The 18,839-nt window shown below is 44.2% G+C and overlaps 1 protein-coding gene across 2 annotated transcripts in view; it reads right to left on the bottom strand.

Moving 5' to 3' along the window:
• Positions 1-18,839, bottom strand: part of si:ch211-250c4.3 (uncharacterized protein LOC100535981 homolog) — a 43,687-nt gene that overhangs the window by 1,878 nt on the left and 22,970 nt on the right. For both annotated transcript variants that reach the window (XM_056435331.1, XM_056435330.1), the window contains exons 2-6: positions 17,366-18,156; positions 8,667-8,828; positions 5,920-6,070; positions 2,210-2,337; positions 1,458-1,579 (exon numbers count right to left, since the gene is read on the bottom strand). In XM_056435331.1, the coding sequence (XP_056291306.1) occupies positions 1,458-1,579; positions 2,210-2,337; positions 5,920-6,070; positions 8,667-8,828; positions 17,366-18,106 (1,304 nt within the window). In that variant the 5' untranslated portion in view covers positions 18,107-18,156. The remainder of the gene's footprint in view (positions 1-1,457; positions 1,580-2,209; positions 2,338-5,919; positions 6,071-8,666; positions 8,829-17,365; positions 18,157-18,839) is intronic.

Genomic DNA, 18,839 nt, shown 5'->3' with positions numbered 1-18,839 from the left:
AGGCATACCTCCGGCCTGACTCTCCAACCCCTTCATCTGGCCGCTGGGACCGTGCCAAGCCCCGGGCAGGACGGGGCTGAGGGGCCTGCAGCCCTCCACCTCCCAACAGATTCCTACACTCTCAACAACAACAAAAAGGAAAAGCCACGGCTCATCCACACTCAGACTCCGCCTCTCTCAGGCAAAAATAATAGCTCCCTGTATGTCGACGTGCCAGGAACCTGTCACACTCAACAGTCTCTGAAGCTGTCACCACCTTTCCGCCCCAAATATGCCTTTCGTTCCCTCCACGCTGGCTTATTGTCACTGCAGTCATTCTTTCGTTTCTTTACGACACGAAGGAAACGGGCACAACTAATGTTCAAGAGAATCAGCCGGAGACGACTCCCAGAAGAGTGAACGTGTTGTTACATCGTCACCCTGAAGATCTCCTAAATACCCTCATCAGCATCCCGCAGGATGGACAGAAAATCTGAAAATGCTTCTCTTAACACCCAGGGGAAGGCAAGATCCTGGAGTGACGTGTGTGTGGGGGGGGGGGGGCACATCTCACTTCCCCCGAACAGGAAGTGAGATGTGCAGATGTCCCCGTCTGAACGGTCCGGAAGCGGCACGCACACACACACACACACACACACACACACACACGGGCAGCTATGGTTTCGGGATACGACATCAAAGCGGTGTCACGTGATCAAAGGGATGATGGGTGATGTGTGGGGGGGGGGGACACTGGGTCAGTTCACTGGGCGCTGTGCCTTCCCTCAACCATCGAGTCAACGGTTGAATACAAAATGAACAATATTTTCAATTTATTTTGTATCGCCCAGAATCACAAATTACAAATTCCCCTCAGAGGGCTTTACAGTCTGTAGACATCCGACATCCCTGACCTTTGACCTCACATCGGATCAGGAAAAACTCCCAAGGAAACTCTTTAAACCTTTCGCGGGAGAAAGAAGGGGAGAACCCTTTGGGAGAGCAACAGAGGAGGAGCCCTCTCCAGGATGGACAGAAGAAACAGAAGTCATGTGACCAGATGGGAGCGTTACATATCGGCACCTTCCTAAAATAATGGACGAAAAATTATATTGTTGCCTAAATCACCTCCTCGTGATCCTGGTCACCTCTGGAAACACCGCCTACATCCTTGAACACTTCATGTGATTCTACCCCTGTAGTATTAATATATCTCAATATCATATACAGATCAATATGTGGTCAAGTTTTTTTGTAATTTCTAACAAACCAAAAGGTCATTATTTTAGAGAAGGTGACGGAATTGATTGAAAAGACGTTCCTGCACTGGATGGATGCAAGTGGCAGAAAATAAACATTTCTCTATGAAAAGAAAATGAATGCATGTGGAGGCGGTGGGTCGTGGGTTGACGTGGTGTTATGGTTCATATGCAGTCGATAGCCATATGACACAGAGAAGTGTGGAGTGTGTTCCTCACATGTAGAGTTGAGGGCAGGACATCTTCAGGGAGGGGGAGGTCAGCTCCAGCCGGCTCTGGTTCCTCATCTTAGTTTTCCTCACCAGGTCTTTGACGCGGCCCCATGTGTAGCTTTCACTCATCTGAACACAAAGACACACAAGGACGACTGTTAGCGCCATATATATATTTGTATTTTTATTTTATATTTTAATTTATTTAAACTATTCGTTTAGATGTATTAACATAAACAAATTAAAATATGTTGTTTAGTTTATGTCAGTCATAAAAACAGGGCAAAATGATACATACACACACATATATATATATATACACACATATGTATATACACATATACTGTACATATAAATACATATATACATGTATATATGTATACATATATATACATATATAAAGAAATACAAATATTATATATTATATATAATATATATAATATTATATTATATATAAATAAAAAATATAAAAATAAAAGTATTTATATATGTATATATATATATGGATACATGTGTATATAAATACATAAATATATATATTGTGTATATACATGTATATATATACGTATATATACGTATATATATATACAAAAAACACATACATATACACATACATACATACACACATACACACATACATACATATACATCCAAAGACAAAAAAATTAAATAAAAAAATATAATGCTGAAAAAAACGGCACCCCTTTGAGTAGAAAGATGGATGAACTCAGTCCGTGGGCCTATCAGGGCGTGACTCACCCTGCGCTGGGGGAGGGAGAGGCGTTCAGCGCTGCCCCCGAGGAAGGGCACCTCCCCCTCGGTGTAACTCCTTCGGTGCAAGCCCCGCCTCCACAGGGGGACGGGCGTCACACCCGCACCACTCCCGTCTGAAACACAAATCACAAACAGAGGGTAGTCGAGGTGTGTGTGTGTGTGTGTAGCTGCCGTGTGTGTTTTGCCACTGGGTTCATGTTTAATGGAAATTATTATCCAGTTCATGAGACACACATCTTAGTGAGCCCACGGAGGCCTGGAGGAGGTGGTCCACGTGGGAGCACAGAGGACAGGAATGTGACACTCGAGACGTGAAGGTGTGTTTCCTACGCCTACGAGCGGTTAGGTCAGAGGAAAGACGGTGGTTTCGATTAAATATTAGACAAATATTTCTAATTGCGTCTCATGCAAACCACTTCACTTTTCTACCGTGTGGATACGAGTTAAGCAGATGGGTTCAGGATGAACATTTTGTTATTGATCATTTACTCATTCAATTCAGTTTATTTTGTGTAGCCCAATATCACAAATGTGCCTCAGAGGGCTTTTCAGTCTGTACACATGCGACATCCCTGACCTTTGACCTTTGATGGAGAGAAGAATAGATGCCATGTGACCAGATGAACAGAGTTACAGAGTTACAGCACATTCAATGATCTCTTTCGGAGAGACAGAGGAGTTCGAGTTGTGTTTATCCTCCAACGAAAGGAATGTAAGCTCAATTCTAAAATGAGTGAGCTAATGAGCCCGTAGTGTGTGTGTGGGTGTGGGTGGGTGTGTGTGTGTGGGGGGGGGGGGGGGTCTGAGACATGTAAACTCTCTTAATGGAGGGGGGGGGCTGTTATGACACGGCCTGTTCCTGCCTCTGTTCGTCACTTCCTCCCACCGCCGTGTAAACACACCTCCCCTCATAGTCTCTACTCATCATTGGGGCGGCTTTAGCTCAGTGGGGTAAGAGGGCCGTCCTGCAACTGCAGGGTTGTGGGTTCGATCCCCGCTCTCCCCATTAGTTGCAAGTCGAAGTGTCCTTGAGCAAGGCACTGAACCCCCAGTTGCTTCCCGGGCGCTTCACCGCAGCCCACTGCTCCTTAATAACTAAGGATGGGTTAAATGCAGAGAACTAATTTCCCCTTGGGGATTAATAAAAGTGTATATTCTATCATGCCGCTCTGCTATGGAGGGAGACTTGTGTCTTTACACAAACACACACACATACACATACATACACACAAATACATATACATACACACAAATACATATACATACATACATACAAATACACACATATACACATACACACATACATACATATACATACATACATACACACACATACATAGACATACATACAATAATACATACACACACACATACATACACACATACAATCATACAGACACTTACACATACACACACATACATACACACACATACAATCATACATACACATACATATACATACACATACATACACTTACACACATACACACACACACACACACACACACACACACACACATACATCCAAAGACAAATTTCTCCTTTAGAAATGTGTCGCTGCAAATCCCAAATCTTTTCTCTCAAATTAAAAACCGTTGCTCTAAAAAAACAAAACCCTGCGCTCTCGAAACGAAAATCTACGAGTCGAGTTTGGACGTGGTGGGCGGGGCTTGCGCGGATGAACGAGCGAGGAGTTTCTATTGGTGGGTTTGACATGCTCTTGGAGATAAGTCGGCGTCATATTTTTCTCGTTTCATCATCAAAACTAACAATTAATTTACTTGCAAACGAGAAATGTGCTCTAAAAACATTTGTGTTGTTGTTGTTCGCGTAATAAAGACACAAATCTGTATTTGGGTTCTTCTAACTAAGTGATAGCACATCTTATTAGTTTTTGATCTGATGGAGGAATCTGGTCAACTTGAAAGTGATTGCAAAGTGATTATATTATTTTAAAAAGCACAAAAAGTTGTTATTTGAATACAATAAAAATACTCAGGATGGACTATTGTGTTACGATTGTGTTGGGTCGATGGGGCGTGAACATTTTTCTTCCCCCGAAGTCACCGCCTTCACCGAACCCTGAGCCTTACCTTTACCAAAGGGTTTCACCAGGAACCATGAAGTGATTCATCCCATGGTAACAAGACAATTAACCCAATAATGTTAATTATAATGCTGCCCTATAACAGCAGTGAGCTATCCACCGATAAACTCCCTTTCTCTCCTGACTTCTCAACCTCAAGTTTCCTGCCTATGAGAGGAGGAACTCAGGCATTTCAGGTTCCACAGGACATCGTATGTTCCCGCCATGAGCAGGATGCCGGGAATTCCGCGCCCCGTGTCCCATTAGAGTCATAATTTCATTTTCCCCACGGGACCGCCCGGCTGTCCGCCACCGTGACCCGCTCGGAAAAAACAAAACGTGTAATGATAGCGTGAGACCGACGCGCTGCTCGAAGGCTTTTAATAACATACCTACGGTAATGGATCCGATTGAGGAACATGTCGGGAAAACACTGAAATTAAAACATTAATATGCAGTTGTGCACGCGTGTGTTTGTTGACACATCCCACTGGGGCAGGTTATTAAGTAATTAAATGCTAACGGTTAAATAGGAGTTGGTTTCAGCGACCTCCAGAGAAAACAACATCTCTATGTCCGATAAGGGATGAAGCCCAACGCTGCACTGTAGGTGTAAGTTACATCTAGAGGAGTTACTTCTAGTCTCTTGTCCTTTTCTATCACAAGGGGACAACTTTCTGTCATATTCATTACCTTCGCATTGAAAATGCGGAATGTTATGTTTTGATCGCCGTGTATTTATTTATTTATTTATGTGTATGCGTGTTACTCGCATAACTCAAAAAGTATTAAACCGAATCGCATGACATTTGGTGGGATGCATGGTTATTATCCAGGGACCATTTGATTAGATTTTGGGATCGATCGGGTCAAAGGTCAAGGTCAAGGTCATGAAAAGGTCAAAATCTTCTTTTTACCATAGCGCGGTCAATTTGTATCCAATTGGCATGCAACTAATGCCAAAATGTTCATAATTCAATGCCCAATCTTGTGATATGCAAAGGTATGCGCTCTACCGAGTGCCCATTCTAGTTTAATGTGTTTATATTACGCTGTGACGTTGTTCATCTGGTCACATGACATCTATTCTTCTGTCCATCCTGGAGAGGGGTCCTCTTCGTCTTCATCAAGTCCTGGCACTGGTATTTTAACTGTTCCCTGAGCTGCTACCCTCCCAGCTACATGAGATATGCTGATCTACTTATTCAGGCAGGCGTTTAGTGAGTGTAGGACACGTCTATCTTATTTAATGATGAAGTGCTGGAGGTCAGAGATGAAGCAGGAAGTGGGATGAACATAGACAGAATGTCCGTGATATTGGGGACGAGAGGCGGCTGCTAGAAGCCCAGAGGAGACGAAAAGACAACACGGCTGCCGTCTTGAAGATGACAAGACGGGATTTTTTTATTTCAAATAAATTAACCTCAGACCGTGTGTAGAAAGGTCATTTTGGATGTATTGTCTCACGGCTTGCGTTACTCGTCTTGTCCTCGGGACCTTTGTTGCGCACGCCTCATCGTCGTCGCCCTCTCTCTTTCCCCCGGGACGGAGTGTCGGTGCATCGTTCGCACGTCACGCACTTAAAGTAGAAACATCGGCGCGACATTACCTCCTCCCGGAAGCCGGGCGACCTCGTGGATGGTGGAGAGGTCGGAGAGCGTCCCGCTGGGGGACAGACACTCGCTCCGGGACTGTCTCTTCTGAACGTCCTGGAACGCCATGCCGGCTGCACCGCAGCTGCAATGATGCTGGAAAAAGTCCTAAAATGAGGAGAAAAGATAATCCTACTTATACACGACTGTTACTTTTGACCTCTTTTCACAGAGTCTTTGACTAAACAGTCGGTCAAGGTGGAGAAACACACTGCATTCAGGATATGTTAAATCTGGGCTATGGAATGATTTATGGCAATACAAAGGGATGGGGGGGGGGGTGCTGCTTTCAGTTTTTGTTTTTCTGCTGCCATCGTTTCGGAAATGGGAAATGGGGGGAAAAAAGGCGGCTTTTGTGTCCTGGAACATGTTGCAGAATATTTGAAAACTCAAAGAACTGACAGCACTTTATACTGCTTTTAAATAAGAAATGAAAGAAATGGAGGCAGGTTCCCACACATGTCAATGTTTCTTAAATTAACCTCGGTCATGTCGCCATAGATTTCTAATCTCAATGGGATTCACTTGGTTAAATAAAGGTTTAATAATAATACAAATATATCCAGCTGTGATGTGGACCATAGCTGTTATACCTCACAGCTCTATTCAGACAGCATTGCAGCTATAAGACTCTTCCGTTGAGAATATCGCAGCAATATTTAGATATGTTCAGTCTTGAGGTGGATGTATGAATATGAGTAACAAATGAAATGCTAAGGTGAGTCATGAACTCTAAAACTGTGGTTGTATGAATTAAATATGTGACAAAGAGCTTTTCTTCTCTCTCTCTCTCTCTCACTCTTCACTTGGTTTCTCTGGACGCTTTGAAGTCCTTGACTCCTGCTGGCTTCAGCTATTGCCCAAGTGGAACGCCGTTCTGGCCTCTGAGCCCAAAACGGACTGCAGTCCAGGATTCCTGAATACCCTTCTTACATAATATTGTGCCAAGGCCTTGAACTCAACATTCCCCTTCTTCGGTGAACCCCGACGAGGGAAAGGAGTGATGATTACACTGCCAGAAAGAGTTTCTAAAATATAGCATCAGATACTCTGATTTTCTTTCAAAAGCCGCCTCTTCCTCCTCCCGAGATCTCCTGGATCAACGACCTCATCCGAGACGATGACGGCGTTTAAATGCGTCGTACGAATCTTATTTTGAAATCCATCACCACCCTTTTAGATGGACGGCTATCAGTTTGCCTACAGCGCCAATAGTAAAGTCCTCTGAGGCAAATTTGGGATGTATGGATGAATATGTAATTGGCTTGAAGAGAGGGTGAAGACGAAGAGCCTTTCTGACCTCAGCACAGTGTAATGACCTTTCACCCTGCCTCTTCTCCCGCAGTACAAATCCCTTCACATCCCACCGCTCCCCAGTCACCACTCTGCCACATCCATCATTAGACTCATAATATACAATCATGAAGACAGACACAGCGAGCAGGTAGTCCGTGCTACCACGTGGAGCCTTGATTACAACCTCCAGCTCTAAAAACACCACAACACACGAAAGATGTCAAGCACAACCTCCTCCACGAGGCCCACATACACATCGCATGAGAACCCATCGCGATCAATGAAAGCTTTCACCTCATCCACGATGGCAGTTAGTCACTAAATCATTCAACACCATTATCTCCGTCCTCCCTTCAGTTGCATTACCACAAGATCAAAACTAGAACGGGCACTCGGTAGAGCGCATACCTTCGCATATCACAAGATTGGGCATTGAATTATGAACATTTTGGCATTAGTTGCATGCCAATTGGATATAAATTGACCGCACTATGGTAAAAAGAAGATTTGACCTTTTCATGACCTTGACCTTGACCTTTGGCCCGATCGATCCCAAATTCTAATCAAATGGTCCCCGGATAATAACCAATCATTTCACCAAATTTCATGCGATTCGGTTTAATACTTTTTGACTTATGCGAATAACACGCACGCATACAAATACACGGCGGTCAAAACATTACCTTCCGCATTTTCAATGCGAAGGTAATGAGCGTCACGAGTAATCTCTCATCCCTCTCACCTATTCCAGCGGATGCCTTCTAGGAGGAGTTCTAGGTCCCTCTCTGTTCTCCCTCACTGCATTGAGGACTCTCAACACTTCTCACTTACTTAACTTGTAAATACTTTCCGGGAATTTTCGTGGTTATCAACCCTCTGGGGTCTAGGGTCATTTTTTTCCGATTTTACACAATTTCGTAAATTCACTTTTTACAGGTACCTGCATATGACACATACCCATGTGTTGTACATCAAGTATTGCACAACAATCTCAACTCTCTTTTATAATGAGGCAGAATTGTCCTACGGCACAAGTGTAAAGAGATATTACGGCCCTAAAACTGAAAAATGAAGTTTGATTAAAAAGAAATCTTCATATCTCTTGTGAAAATATACCTTTACTCATGTGGCGCACCTTCTTTGTGTGAAATTGGTCTTGGGTTCACAAAAGCAGTGAAATATATGAATACATTGGTAGATACATGTAAATAAATGATCGATTCATAATTTAAATGTAATTTATTACCCAAACACTGTCTTTGCGACTGCAGTCTAACGTCTGTACGATGGGTTGAGCTCCACAAAGACTAAATCCTACATTTCCCATAATGCAGCATCTTTCTCTGGACCTTCTGTGTTTTTCCTCCTTCCTTTTCTTTTAACCTCCACATTCCCACAAAGAACACACCTCTTTGGTCTTCGTCATCGTGCCGTCCTTCTGCAAGCTGCAGATCTGCCTCTGCAGCTGCAGGTTGGTCTCCTGCAGCTGGCCGATCTTCTCGATGAGTTGGCAGATGTGATCCAGGTAACCCAGGCCCGAACCCAGAGGGTTGGAGCTCGCCTGCTGTGCCTGCACGAACAGAGGGTGGTGCAGGTTAATCAGGAGTAAGAGAGAAGAAAGATCCAACCGTATTCACGCCGTAGTAAGCTGAATTAGTCAATGATTTCATATCAATCACGTTGATTCATGTTGTCTCACTGAAAACCTGCTGAGTCATGAAGAATGTGTCAGCCCAAATAAATCAACTCCTCCAAGCCATATTCATACTCACATTCCTCGAGGAGGTGGAGTAGCCACCATCATTGACTCAGGCATGTTAATAAATCCTAAACCTAAATTAAATTACAACTCATTTCAAAGCCTTGTTCTTAGTCTTTCACACCCAACCTGGAAAACACTACAGCCAATAATATGTGTTGTACTGTCCCAACCACCAGGTCAGTATTCAGTATTTCTGAGAGTTTCTATCAAGTTTAGTCCTTAAAACTGATCCGGTTATTATTGTAGGAGATTTTAATATTCATGTGGATGTTGATAATGATTGCCTTAGTGCTGCATTCATCTCATTGTTGGGCTTGATTGGCTTCTGTCAGAGAGTACAGAAACCCACTCACTGCTGTGGCCCTCCACCTTGTTCTTGCATCGAGCATTGACATTGAACATTTGGCGGTCTTTACGTTAATAACGGAGTTCCACAAGGTTCTGTGCTTGGACCTATTTTATTTACCTTATAAATGCTTCCTTTATGCAATATTATCAGGAAACACTCCATAAACTGTCAATTTTATTCAGATGATACTCAATCAAACCAGAGGAGACCAACCAGCTCCCTAAACTTCAAACACGTCTTAAAGACATAAAACATGGATGACCTGCAACTTCTTAAAGTTAAACTCAGACAAAACTGAAGTTATTTTACACGTCCCACAACACGTCAGAGATCCATTATCTGGTGATGTGGTTTCTGTAGACGGCATCTAACATCACCGTCAAGAATCTCTGCATTATCTTTGATCGGGACTTGTCCTTTAACTCCCACGTGAAGCAAATCTTAAGAACTGCATTTTTTCACTGACATAACATTAAATAAATCCTTCTTTATGCCTCCTGCCTCAAGGGCCTGGCCTCGTGCCTCATTGGCGATGCTTTCGCAATGCCTCCTGCCTCCCTGCTGATGCCCCTCCTCTCTACCTCCTTCTGGATTGTGGAGGTCTGGATCGTGGTCCATGCCTACTACCAATCATTCCTACATTTCTATCATACTCATAAATGTGTTGTAACTCTGCTCAAATGGTCACATGACATCTATTGCTTCTGTCCATCCTGGAGAGGGATCCTCCTATATTGCTCTCCTGAAGGTTCTTTCCCCTTTTTCCCCATGAAAGGTTTTTTTCTGTTTTTTGGGGGAGTTTTTCCTGAACCGATGTGAGGTGAACATAGATGCTCAGATATCTATCGTACACATACTGCTACTAAGAGGAAGCTAATTAAACTTGCGACATCACTAAGAACCCCAGCCCAGGATGTTGTGCCTATGTGTCCGCTCACCCGGGAGCTACAGTTGTTCAGCAGAGAAAGGAATTTGAAGCAAATATCTATCCGATGATCAATATTCCTGAAAGTGTCCCAACAAAAGCAGGATGTGAGCTCGGGTCGGGTCTTTACTCCCTCTTTTCCGTGCAGCCGACACTGTCCTGATGGAAAACACCGGCCAAACAATGGGCCAGCAGCCATAACAGGCTGGAGGACTGACATCACTCATTTCCTCTATTGGACAAACCCTGTGTGGATCACAGGCTCTTGACCATGAACCTGTTCCCATGCAACACTGAGCTCTTCTTTTCATTGTGTCACAGTACATTATAGGATATTCATCATATTTGGAGCCGAGACAAATAACTTCTGTTAATTTATAGCTCAGAAATGTCAGTTTTTGGCAGAAATAAATTATTGAAATGGGATAATTCACCCCCAAACCAATTAATTCAATTCAATTCAGTTTTTTTTGTACAGCCCAATATCACAAGTTACAAATTTGCCTCAGAGAGCTTTACAATCGGTACACATAAGAAATCCCTGACCTTTGACCTCACATCAGATCAGGAGAAACTCCTATAAAATAGAAAAAAATCCTTTCACAGGAATAAAAAGAAGGGAAGAAACCTTCAGGAGAGCAACAGAGGACGACCCCTCTCCAGGATGGACAGATGAATAGATGTCATGTGACCAGAATGAATCATAACTGAGTTACAACACATGAGGAAAAATTGTCAAATCTAAGCTACACCTGCACGACATGTGTAGAAAGTTGCATTAATCAATATGTTTAAATTGAAAATGGGTCTCGAGGATAAATAAACCAACCTCCTCCGCTCTACAGAGAGTTTGAGCATCTTTTAGCACATTGGGCTTTATGACCCGCAACTTTGCTTCCCTCTCTGCTCTCAGTGTTGGACACCAAATGTCGTTATCAGGTTCAAAGGGTGAATGTAATATCAGTTGGTTTTCCTCTTTTGTTGACTCCAGAGCCTCTTTAGCGACCAGACCTCTCGTGGTGGCTAATTAAGATAAGGAAGGGTATTCCTTCCACGAGATGACCCTCACTTCCTCAGGGGTGGCCGATGATGAGGGGGAGGGTCTGTAACCAGAATCCCGTTCCCGCTGAGACACGCACGCCATCGGGCCTGGTGTAGATCTTATCCGCGGCCCCACAGAGACCACTGAGTGATCCGAAGCCGACAATAGGGACTGAGATTTCGGAAATGCCCACTTGTGCGTACACAACCTCATTTTAAAATGCAAACAAACACGCCCACACCCTGCTGCACTTCCTCTGATGCCCCCCGCGATAAAGGGGAGATATCGTGTCACATATGGAACCGGCTGAGGTCACGAGGATGGGAACAGCAATGAAGCGAGTTTTGATCATGCTGTAGTTCTCCGAGGTGAACATTAGCAGCTATGTCGGCTCAAGGATCCCATTTGTCCAACTAGTCTGAGGAGGAAGATATAAAAGAAGCCTTGTGAGTGGAAGAAAGCCAGGCTAAGTTTGAGGGTCATTTAATATCTGCAGCTCAGGAAAATTTGAAGCCTAAACATCGAGATCTTGACACTGAAAAATATAGTTTGAAAAAAATCTAGAAGTGGGACTAAGGGGAAATAACTCCTGTCACTGTGGTACACGTGGAAGTTCTACATTATCCAATAGGATAGTTGACCAATGGCAATGTCTCAACTTCGTTTACAAAATTCCAGATAATTAAACGTTCTAACAGTTCTAAAAAAAAAAAAGAGTCAACAGCCATGCTGGGCCGCTGTATTTAGGCTATTCTGCATGTTAACATGGTCACGATTACATAACCTGCTGATGTTCGGCAAGTAACGTCCAAGTATTGGCTTCAGGGAGCTACGCTAGGTGTGCATCATCCTCTGGCCATGTCCTCCAACTCCTTCTGGGGTATGTCAAGGCAATCCCGGTTCAGGTGGGTTACATAATCTGCCCGGTAACTTCAGTTGGGAAAGCCCAGAAATACCTTCACAGAGAGTCCTGGCTCAAAGGAGCAGCGGTCTCAAGCAAGTCTCATTACCTTCGCATTGAAAATGCGGAAGGTTATGTTTTGATCGCCGTGTATTTATTTATTTATTTATTCGTATGTGTGTTATTCGCGTAACAAAAAAAGTTGTAAACCGAATCGCATGGAATTTGGTGGGATGATTGGTTATTATCCGGGGACCATTTGATTAGATTTTGGGATTGATCGGGTTAAAGGTCAAGGTCAAGGTCATGAAAAGGTCAAAATCTAATTGGCATGCAACTAATGCCAACATGTTCATAATTCAATGCCCAATCTTGTGATATGCGAAGGTATGCGCTCTACCGAGTGCCCATTCTAGTTCAAACATTTTAACATTTAGTAATTAACACCAAACCACAAACTTCAGCTTTAATATTATACCATGGATCGTCCTCTGGGGACCTCGCATGGCAGCCGGATTCTCGCAACGTCACGAGATCTCGCCGAAAATCCGTCTCGTCAGACGTCGGGCGACCCCCTTTGGGTCGCAGTACGCCAACCGACGCCTGGTGAGGAGCGACAAGCAGCTAGGGGCGTGGCTTATGTGCGTGGGACCAGACACGGAGAGGCCGTTTGTTCTAAACAACAACGGCGATTACTGAAGAGGTTCGCGGCGGTGGCCGGACTGACTGACTGAGCGCTAACGTTTTTCAATGAGTGAGCATTTTATTTCTTGTGTTGCTATAGGACTAGACTTCATTATTTATTTTTTAAATTGGGCAAAATTCCCATCTTCCGAATAGAAAGCGTGATAAGACAATAACATCTCGGGTCTGTGTGTAAACTCCAGCCTTCCACTCACTATCTGCCCCTGTGAAGCTTTCCTAAGCATGACAGTGAGGGAAAGGAATGGAGCAGCAGATGTGTGAGCATCCAGATCTGGAGGAAGGTACGAGGCGAGCCGGACCCTCGTCTTCACTCTGCCTCCCCCGGGCGTCGCTCACAGGAAGCAGCTGGGGACACTGTCCTGCCGTTGTCCTTCTGTCCCGTGTTGGTTTGGCACCCGACTTTGATTTGGTTTTGGTCCTCTCGTGAAAAAGTAGACGACGTTCCGTCACATTGAAGTCGTTTCTTTACTGCTTGGTTCGTACAGTACTCAAAGACAACAAAGGACAGAGGACGGGGAGACATAGGGAGGAGGACAGAGGGAGGAGGACACAGGGAGGAGGACACAGGGAGGAGGACACAGGGACCAGAGAGAGGAGGACAGAGGGAGGAGGACACAGGGAAAAGGACCAGAGAGAGGAGGACAGGGAGACATAGGGAGGAGGACAGAGGGAGGAGGACACAGGGACAGGGAACAGAGGGAGGAGGACAGAGGGAGGAGGACAGAGAGAGGAGGACAGAGGGAGGAGGACAGAGAGACAGAGGGAGGAGGATCGAGAGACAGAGGGAGGAGATCATGGGGAGGAGGACAGAGGGAGGAGGACACAGGGACCAGAGAGACAGAGGACAGAGGGAGGACAGAGGGAATGACTGAAATATCTGATTTGTTTTCTCACAACTTAGAGCTTATAACGTGACTTTGCTGCTGTAAACGTTACTGTTGCTGCTTTAGAAACAATAATAAATAACTTTAATCCTTTTCTTCATTTATTTCGTTAAAAACAAGCGCCGACTTCGTCGTGAAGAAGCGTCTTGAGAAGAGGTTGGACAGGCAGCTAAACCGGTCCATGTGGTCACTGCTACTGGCAGATGTTGGAAATATTCCAGCTATGCACTCAATGGAATCTCCACTGAGACTCGCAGAGCCTTTACAATCCGTATTAAAGTCCGGCGGATGAACAGAGTAGAGGAGAAGAGGCTCATGGGTAAACACGGAGAAAGTGTCCCCAAAAAAAATCCAATATCCTTCCGCCACGGACAAACAGAGCCCCATTTAGCAGGGTAAGGAATTACATTATTAGCTGTGGCGCCAAGTGATGATGACCATGGGGGCCACCCTACCTGACCGCCTGTCAGCAATGTACACCTATAGAGTCTGTCATGCTGGGCCCCTAAAAGCCCCTGCCACACACCATTACCTTTACACGCCTTTATCTGGGCAAATATGTGAGTCATTTGAGATATTTGACACGTATTTGATGCATCCAGGTAAGCCGCCAAGCTCTGGGTTTGGAAAGCATGGGGGGGAGGGGGGAGAAGAGCAGGTGGTCAGCGACAGTATCGCTCGGAGAAATCTCCCGTCCCTCTGCACAGATGAACAGGTGCTGCGTGACATGCGAGTACATGAAAGCTGCCGAGCACTGTAACGTACGACTCCGTCTCAGTGCACGCCGCCCCTCGGGGTACGGGTTCGCCCGGAAATAAAAAGCCTCGTCTTCAGAAGGAAGACTTTGGTTTTAAAGATGTTTTAACCCTCCTGTTCCCTTTAGGGTCAATTTGACCCCATTCAATGTTAAATGTCGGTGTTCTTTGGGGTCAATTTGACCCCAGGCTGTTTTTCACTGTGTCAAACATAAAAGAAATATCAACTTTTTAAATATATTTAAAGGGCTATTTAGGTAGTCAACAAACAAACATAAAGTACCTCACACTTAAACTTGGAAAACAATATTAATTCTAATAATTTTCTGGAGGTTTTAATTGCTGGGGTCAAATTGACCCCAAGGGTAAAATATGTCAGTAAATATAAAGGTAACAGGAGGGTTAAACATTGAATGGGGTCAAATTGACCCTAAGGTAACAGGAGAGTTAAGAGGAGACGACTAAACACGGAGGACGTGGAAGACCACCACTGGATGGGTTTGCCATGAGCTCTGGGACCAGGGCGGTCCACGGCGCCGCACAGGGTTCCCTTTGGCCTGCCAGATGTTTCTAGCATAAGATAACATTGGTTTGAACATCAAATAAATCACTGCTTTAATTTTTTTTTATTTTGTGTAAAAAGGTACACAAGTATGGGTTCACCCAGACAATTTTGTGTTTTACATGAAAACTCGCACATTAATTTATTAAATGAATAGAAAATATAGTCAAGGTTAAAAATAATGATTTTTATTTGAAATATAAATGTTGTTCTTCAAACTTGTAGCTCAGAAGTTTGGGTTCACTTAGAAATGTCCTTATTTTTCATAAAGAAAAGCACAGTTTTTTTCAAAGAAGATAACATTAAATTGATCAGAAATACACTCTCTTCATAGTTAATGTGGCAAATGACTATTCTCTGGTGTTTAATTAAATCTCTACATAGGTGTATACAGGCCCATCTCCAGTGATCTAATGGTGCATTGTGTTATCGCCTTAGAAGACTAGCGGAGGGGTAGAAAACCCTTGAAAACCCTTTTTACGTGAGCACAGCTGAAAACAGTTAAGCTGCTGAGAGAAGATATAAAACTGGCCTTCCTTTGAGTGACAAGTTTGAAGAACAACATTAATATTTCAAATAAATACATTATTTCTAACCTGGTCAATGTCTTGACTATATTTTATATTCATTTTGCAATTCATTTGATAAATAAAAGTGTGAGTTTTCATGGAAAACACAAAATTGTCTGGGTGACAACAAACTTTTAACTGGTAGTGTAAGTCCATCGTGCTGATAACGTCTCACTCTACACTTGAAGTAAACATTTGAATACTTCCAGTGTGTGTATCAATAGTTCATAGCTTCCCCGGTTATATATTATAATTAGTTACTAAAGGCCTGATAGGTATGTGTTCAGCAACATCTAACAGCCGACTATGACTTTGCACAGCTGTCAGGTGCTCTCTCCGGACAGCCCATTTTCTTCTCTCGTTTTGGATGTGAACAGGAAAATAACTCATTTTTTCCCCCTGTCACATGAATGGAACGTGCCCTTGCAGTTCCTTCTGAAGGAGTACAGTGGCTCTTTTGTCTCGCAATAGGATTAAAGCACAGGACGGCGCTCTGCATTCTTTTGAAGTTGGAACAAAACCCTCAGAAGACTGTGTTAATCATACCTATATAAATGCACTCTAGAAAATGCCGTGACTCGTGGATCATATTTACGTCGCGGTGAAAGAATTACCTGGCGACAGAGGGAAAGAGTTTGAAGTGAGAGATGATGACTAGAGGACATCAAACGTACACAAGGGTTCAAAAGTTTGAGGTCACCCAGACAATTTGGTGTTTTTCATGAAAATTGTGGCAGCTGTGGAGGCGTGTGGGGGTGGGGGGGTCTAATTGGTGTCAGCTGCTGGCTGATTACCAATTAGCCAGCAGCTGACGCCAATCGGTGTGTGTGTGTACCTGTCCCTGGAATAAAGAATATTACCAAGTAGAACCTCGGTGTTGGCAAATTCTTTCGCCGCTTTGGGGGGAAACCCACGAGTGACGGCACGAACCCACTACACTCACAACTTTATTATCAAATGAATTGCAAAATGAATAGAAAATATAATCAAGACATTGACAAGGTTAAAAATAATGCTTTTTATTTAAAATATAAATGTTGTTCTCCAAACTTCTAGCTCCAGCCAGACGCTGACGATGCCACTGTCTATCGCTGTGGCTGCAACCATCTGAATACTCCTGACCTCGCTCAGAGGCCACCATTACCAAACTAACACGACTGAAGTCAGACGGGATCACGGGTTTCTCACAGCGTTTAGAGAACTACCCCTCCAGTGTTTGTTTTGTCCATTCTGGGCTACTGTAGAAACATGACGGACTCTGTGGGAGAGGATTCGCTCCCTCTGTAGATACGAAGGGCTCAACGAAAACACAAGTGTTCGGGTCAATATACACTCATGAAAACATACTTGTGAATATGATACTCCATTTATGTCAATAGATCGACTGGAATTCTACATTCTGGCTGTTTTAAAAATGTGTTTTTGTATCTTTAGAGCATTTTGTGTGAAATTTGATTTGCAAATGTTTGAGCATATAATTTTTTGGAGAAAACATTCTCTAGACCATAAGGAAACAAATAACTTGCCAGATTGGTTATAAAACCTGTCCCATCTGGCCTGGGAACAAAGAAGGACGGTTCCCAAGGAAGAGCTAGAGGATGTGGGCTAGGGAGAAGGACATAAAGGGCAGAACACAGATGGATGGACCCTTACCTCACTCAGCCTGCAGCATTGGTCCATGTACTCCTCCAGGCTGTCACTGGTGTCACTCCTCCTCATCGTCTCTGGCTCAAAGACATTGGCCGTCATGTCATCGCAGCCTCTTTCTAAGCAGGTCCTTTCGGTCTCACTACAGTTTTCCTCGAGCCGTCCAGACATCTCCTCATCGTCATCAGGGCTGATCCCTGAAGCCCGGCACTGGTCCCCATCCACATCCTCCCCTATGTGCAGTTCCACATCCACAGCTGAACTGAGTTCCTCTGAGTGCACGAAGACGTTTTCCTGAGGATCCACAGCTGGACTGAGACTATTATCCTCTGAGTCCGGTTGCTGTTGGATCTCAGAGCTCTGTTGTGCGTATGTGACTTGTCCATCAGGCAGCGTGGAAGGGTCAGAGTTCAGGTTGCAGGAGTTGCAGGAGGACTCCCGGCTGTGGACCATGAAGCTCTGCTCGGAGCCCGTCGGGGTGGACGGAGAGTTAGCGCCACTGGGCAGCTCCACTCCAGAGTCCTCCGACTCAAACTTGTACAACCTCGTCAGCTGAGAGTCCGAGAAGATGACGGACAGGTAGTCTGGGCCAGGCTCCGTCTGAAGCTGCCCGGACTTGTCATCAAGACGGGAATTCCCTTTGCTGGGGTCCGAGATGTCGTGCTCTGAAACAGAGACCGTCGAGACGGTGGAGGCCGAGTCGTCGGCCATCAGGAGCTTCTCGTGGAAGTTGCTGAAGAGCTTCATTTTGGTCAGAACAACCTCACTGTCCAGGACCGCGTCTCTTTCTCCTTTCCCTGTTGAACAGACAAGGACATATAGATTTATTCTAGAACAGATCCCTCAACAATATGTTGTTTGTAATTACCTTTGCATTGAAAATGCGGAAGGTTATGTTTTGATCGCCGTGTATTTTTATATTTTTTTATTTGTATGTGTGTTATTCGCAGAACTCAAAAAGTATTGAACCGAATCGCATGGAATTTGGTGGGATGATTGGTTATTATCCGGGGACCAGTTGATTAGATTTTGGGATCAATCGGGTCAAATGTCAAGGTCAAAGGTCATGAACAGGTCAAATCTTCTTGAATGGCATGAAATTTGGTGGGATGATTGGTTATTATCCGGGGACCATTTGATTAGATTTTGGGATCAATCGGGTCAAAGGTCAAGGTCAAGGTCATGGAAAGGTCAACATCTTTTTTTTACCATAGCACGATACATTTGTGTTCAATTGGCATGCAACTAATGCCAAAATGTTCATAATTCAATGCCCAATCTTGTGATATGCGAAGGTATGCGCTCTACCGATTGCCCGTTCTAGTTGTAAAGTATGTTCTGATCTGATGCCTTTATTGGCAGGACGACATGGACTTCAAACGGTTCCAACACGAACAAAATGAAAAGTGTTTTTGATACCACACAGCGTGGTTAAGGATTGGTTAGGTCGAGCCTCAGTGGAAGACTTGGTTTGGGAACG

The sequence above is a fragment of the Pseudoliparis swirei genome, chromosome 17 (assembly GCF_029220125.1).
Source record: "Pseudoliparis swirei isolate HS2019 ecotype Mariana Trench chromosome 17, NWPU_hadal_v1, whole genome shotgun sequence".
Classification (NCBI taxonomy): Eukaryota; Metazoa; Chordata; class Actinopteri; order Perciformes; family Liparidae; genus Pseudoliparis; species Pseudoliparis swirei.
Note: the sequence above shows the minus strand (reverse complement) of the source record. Positions and strands in the feature narration are given on the sequence as shown.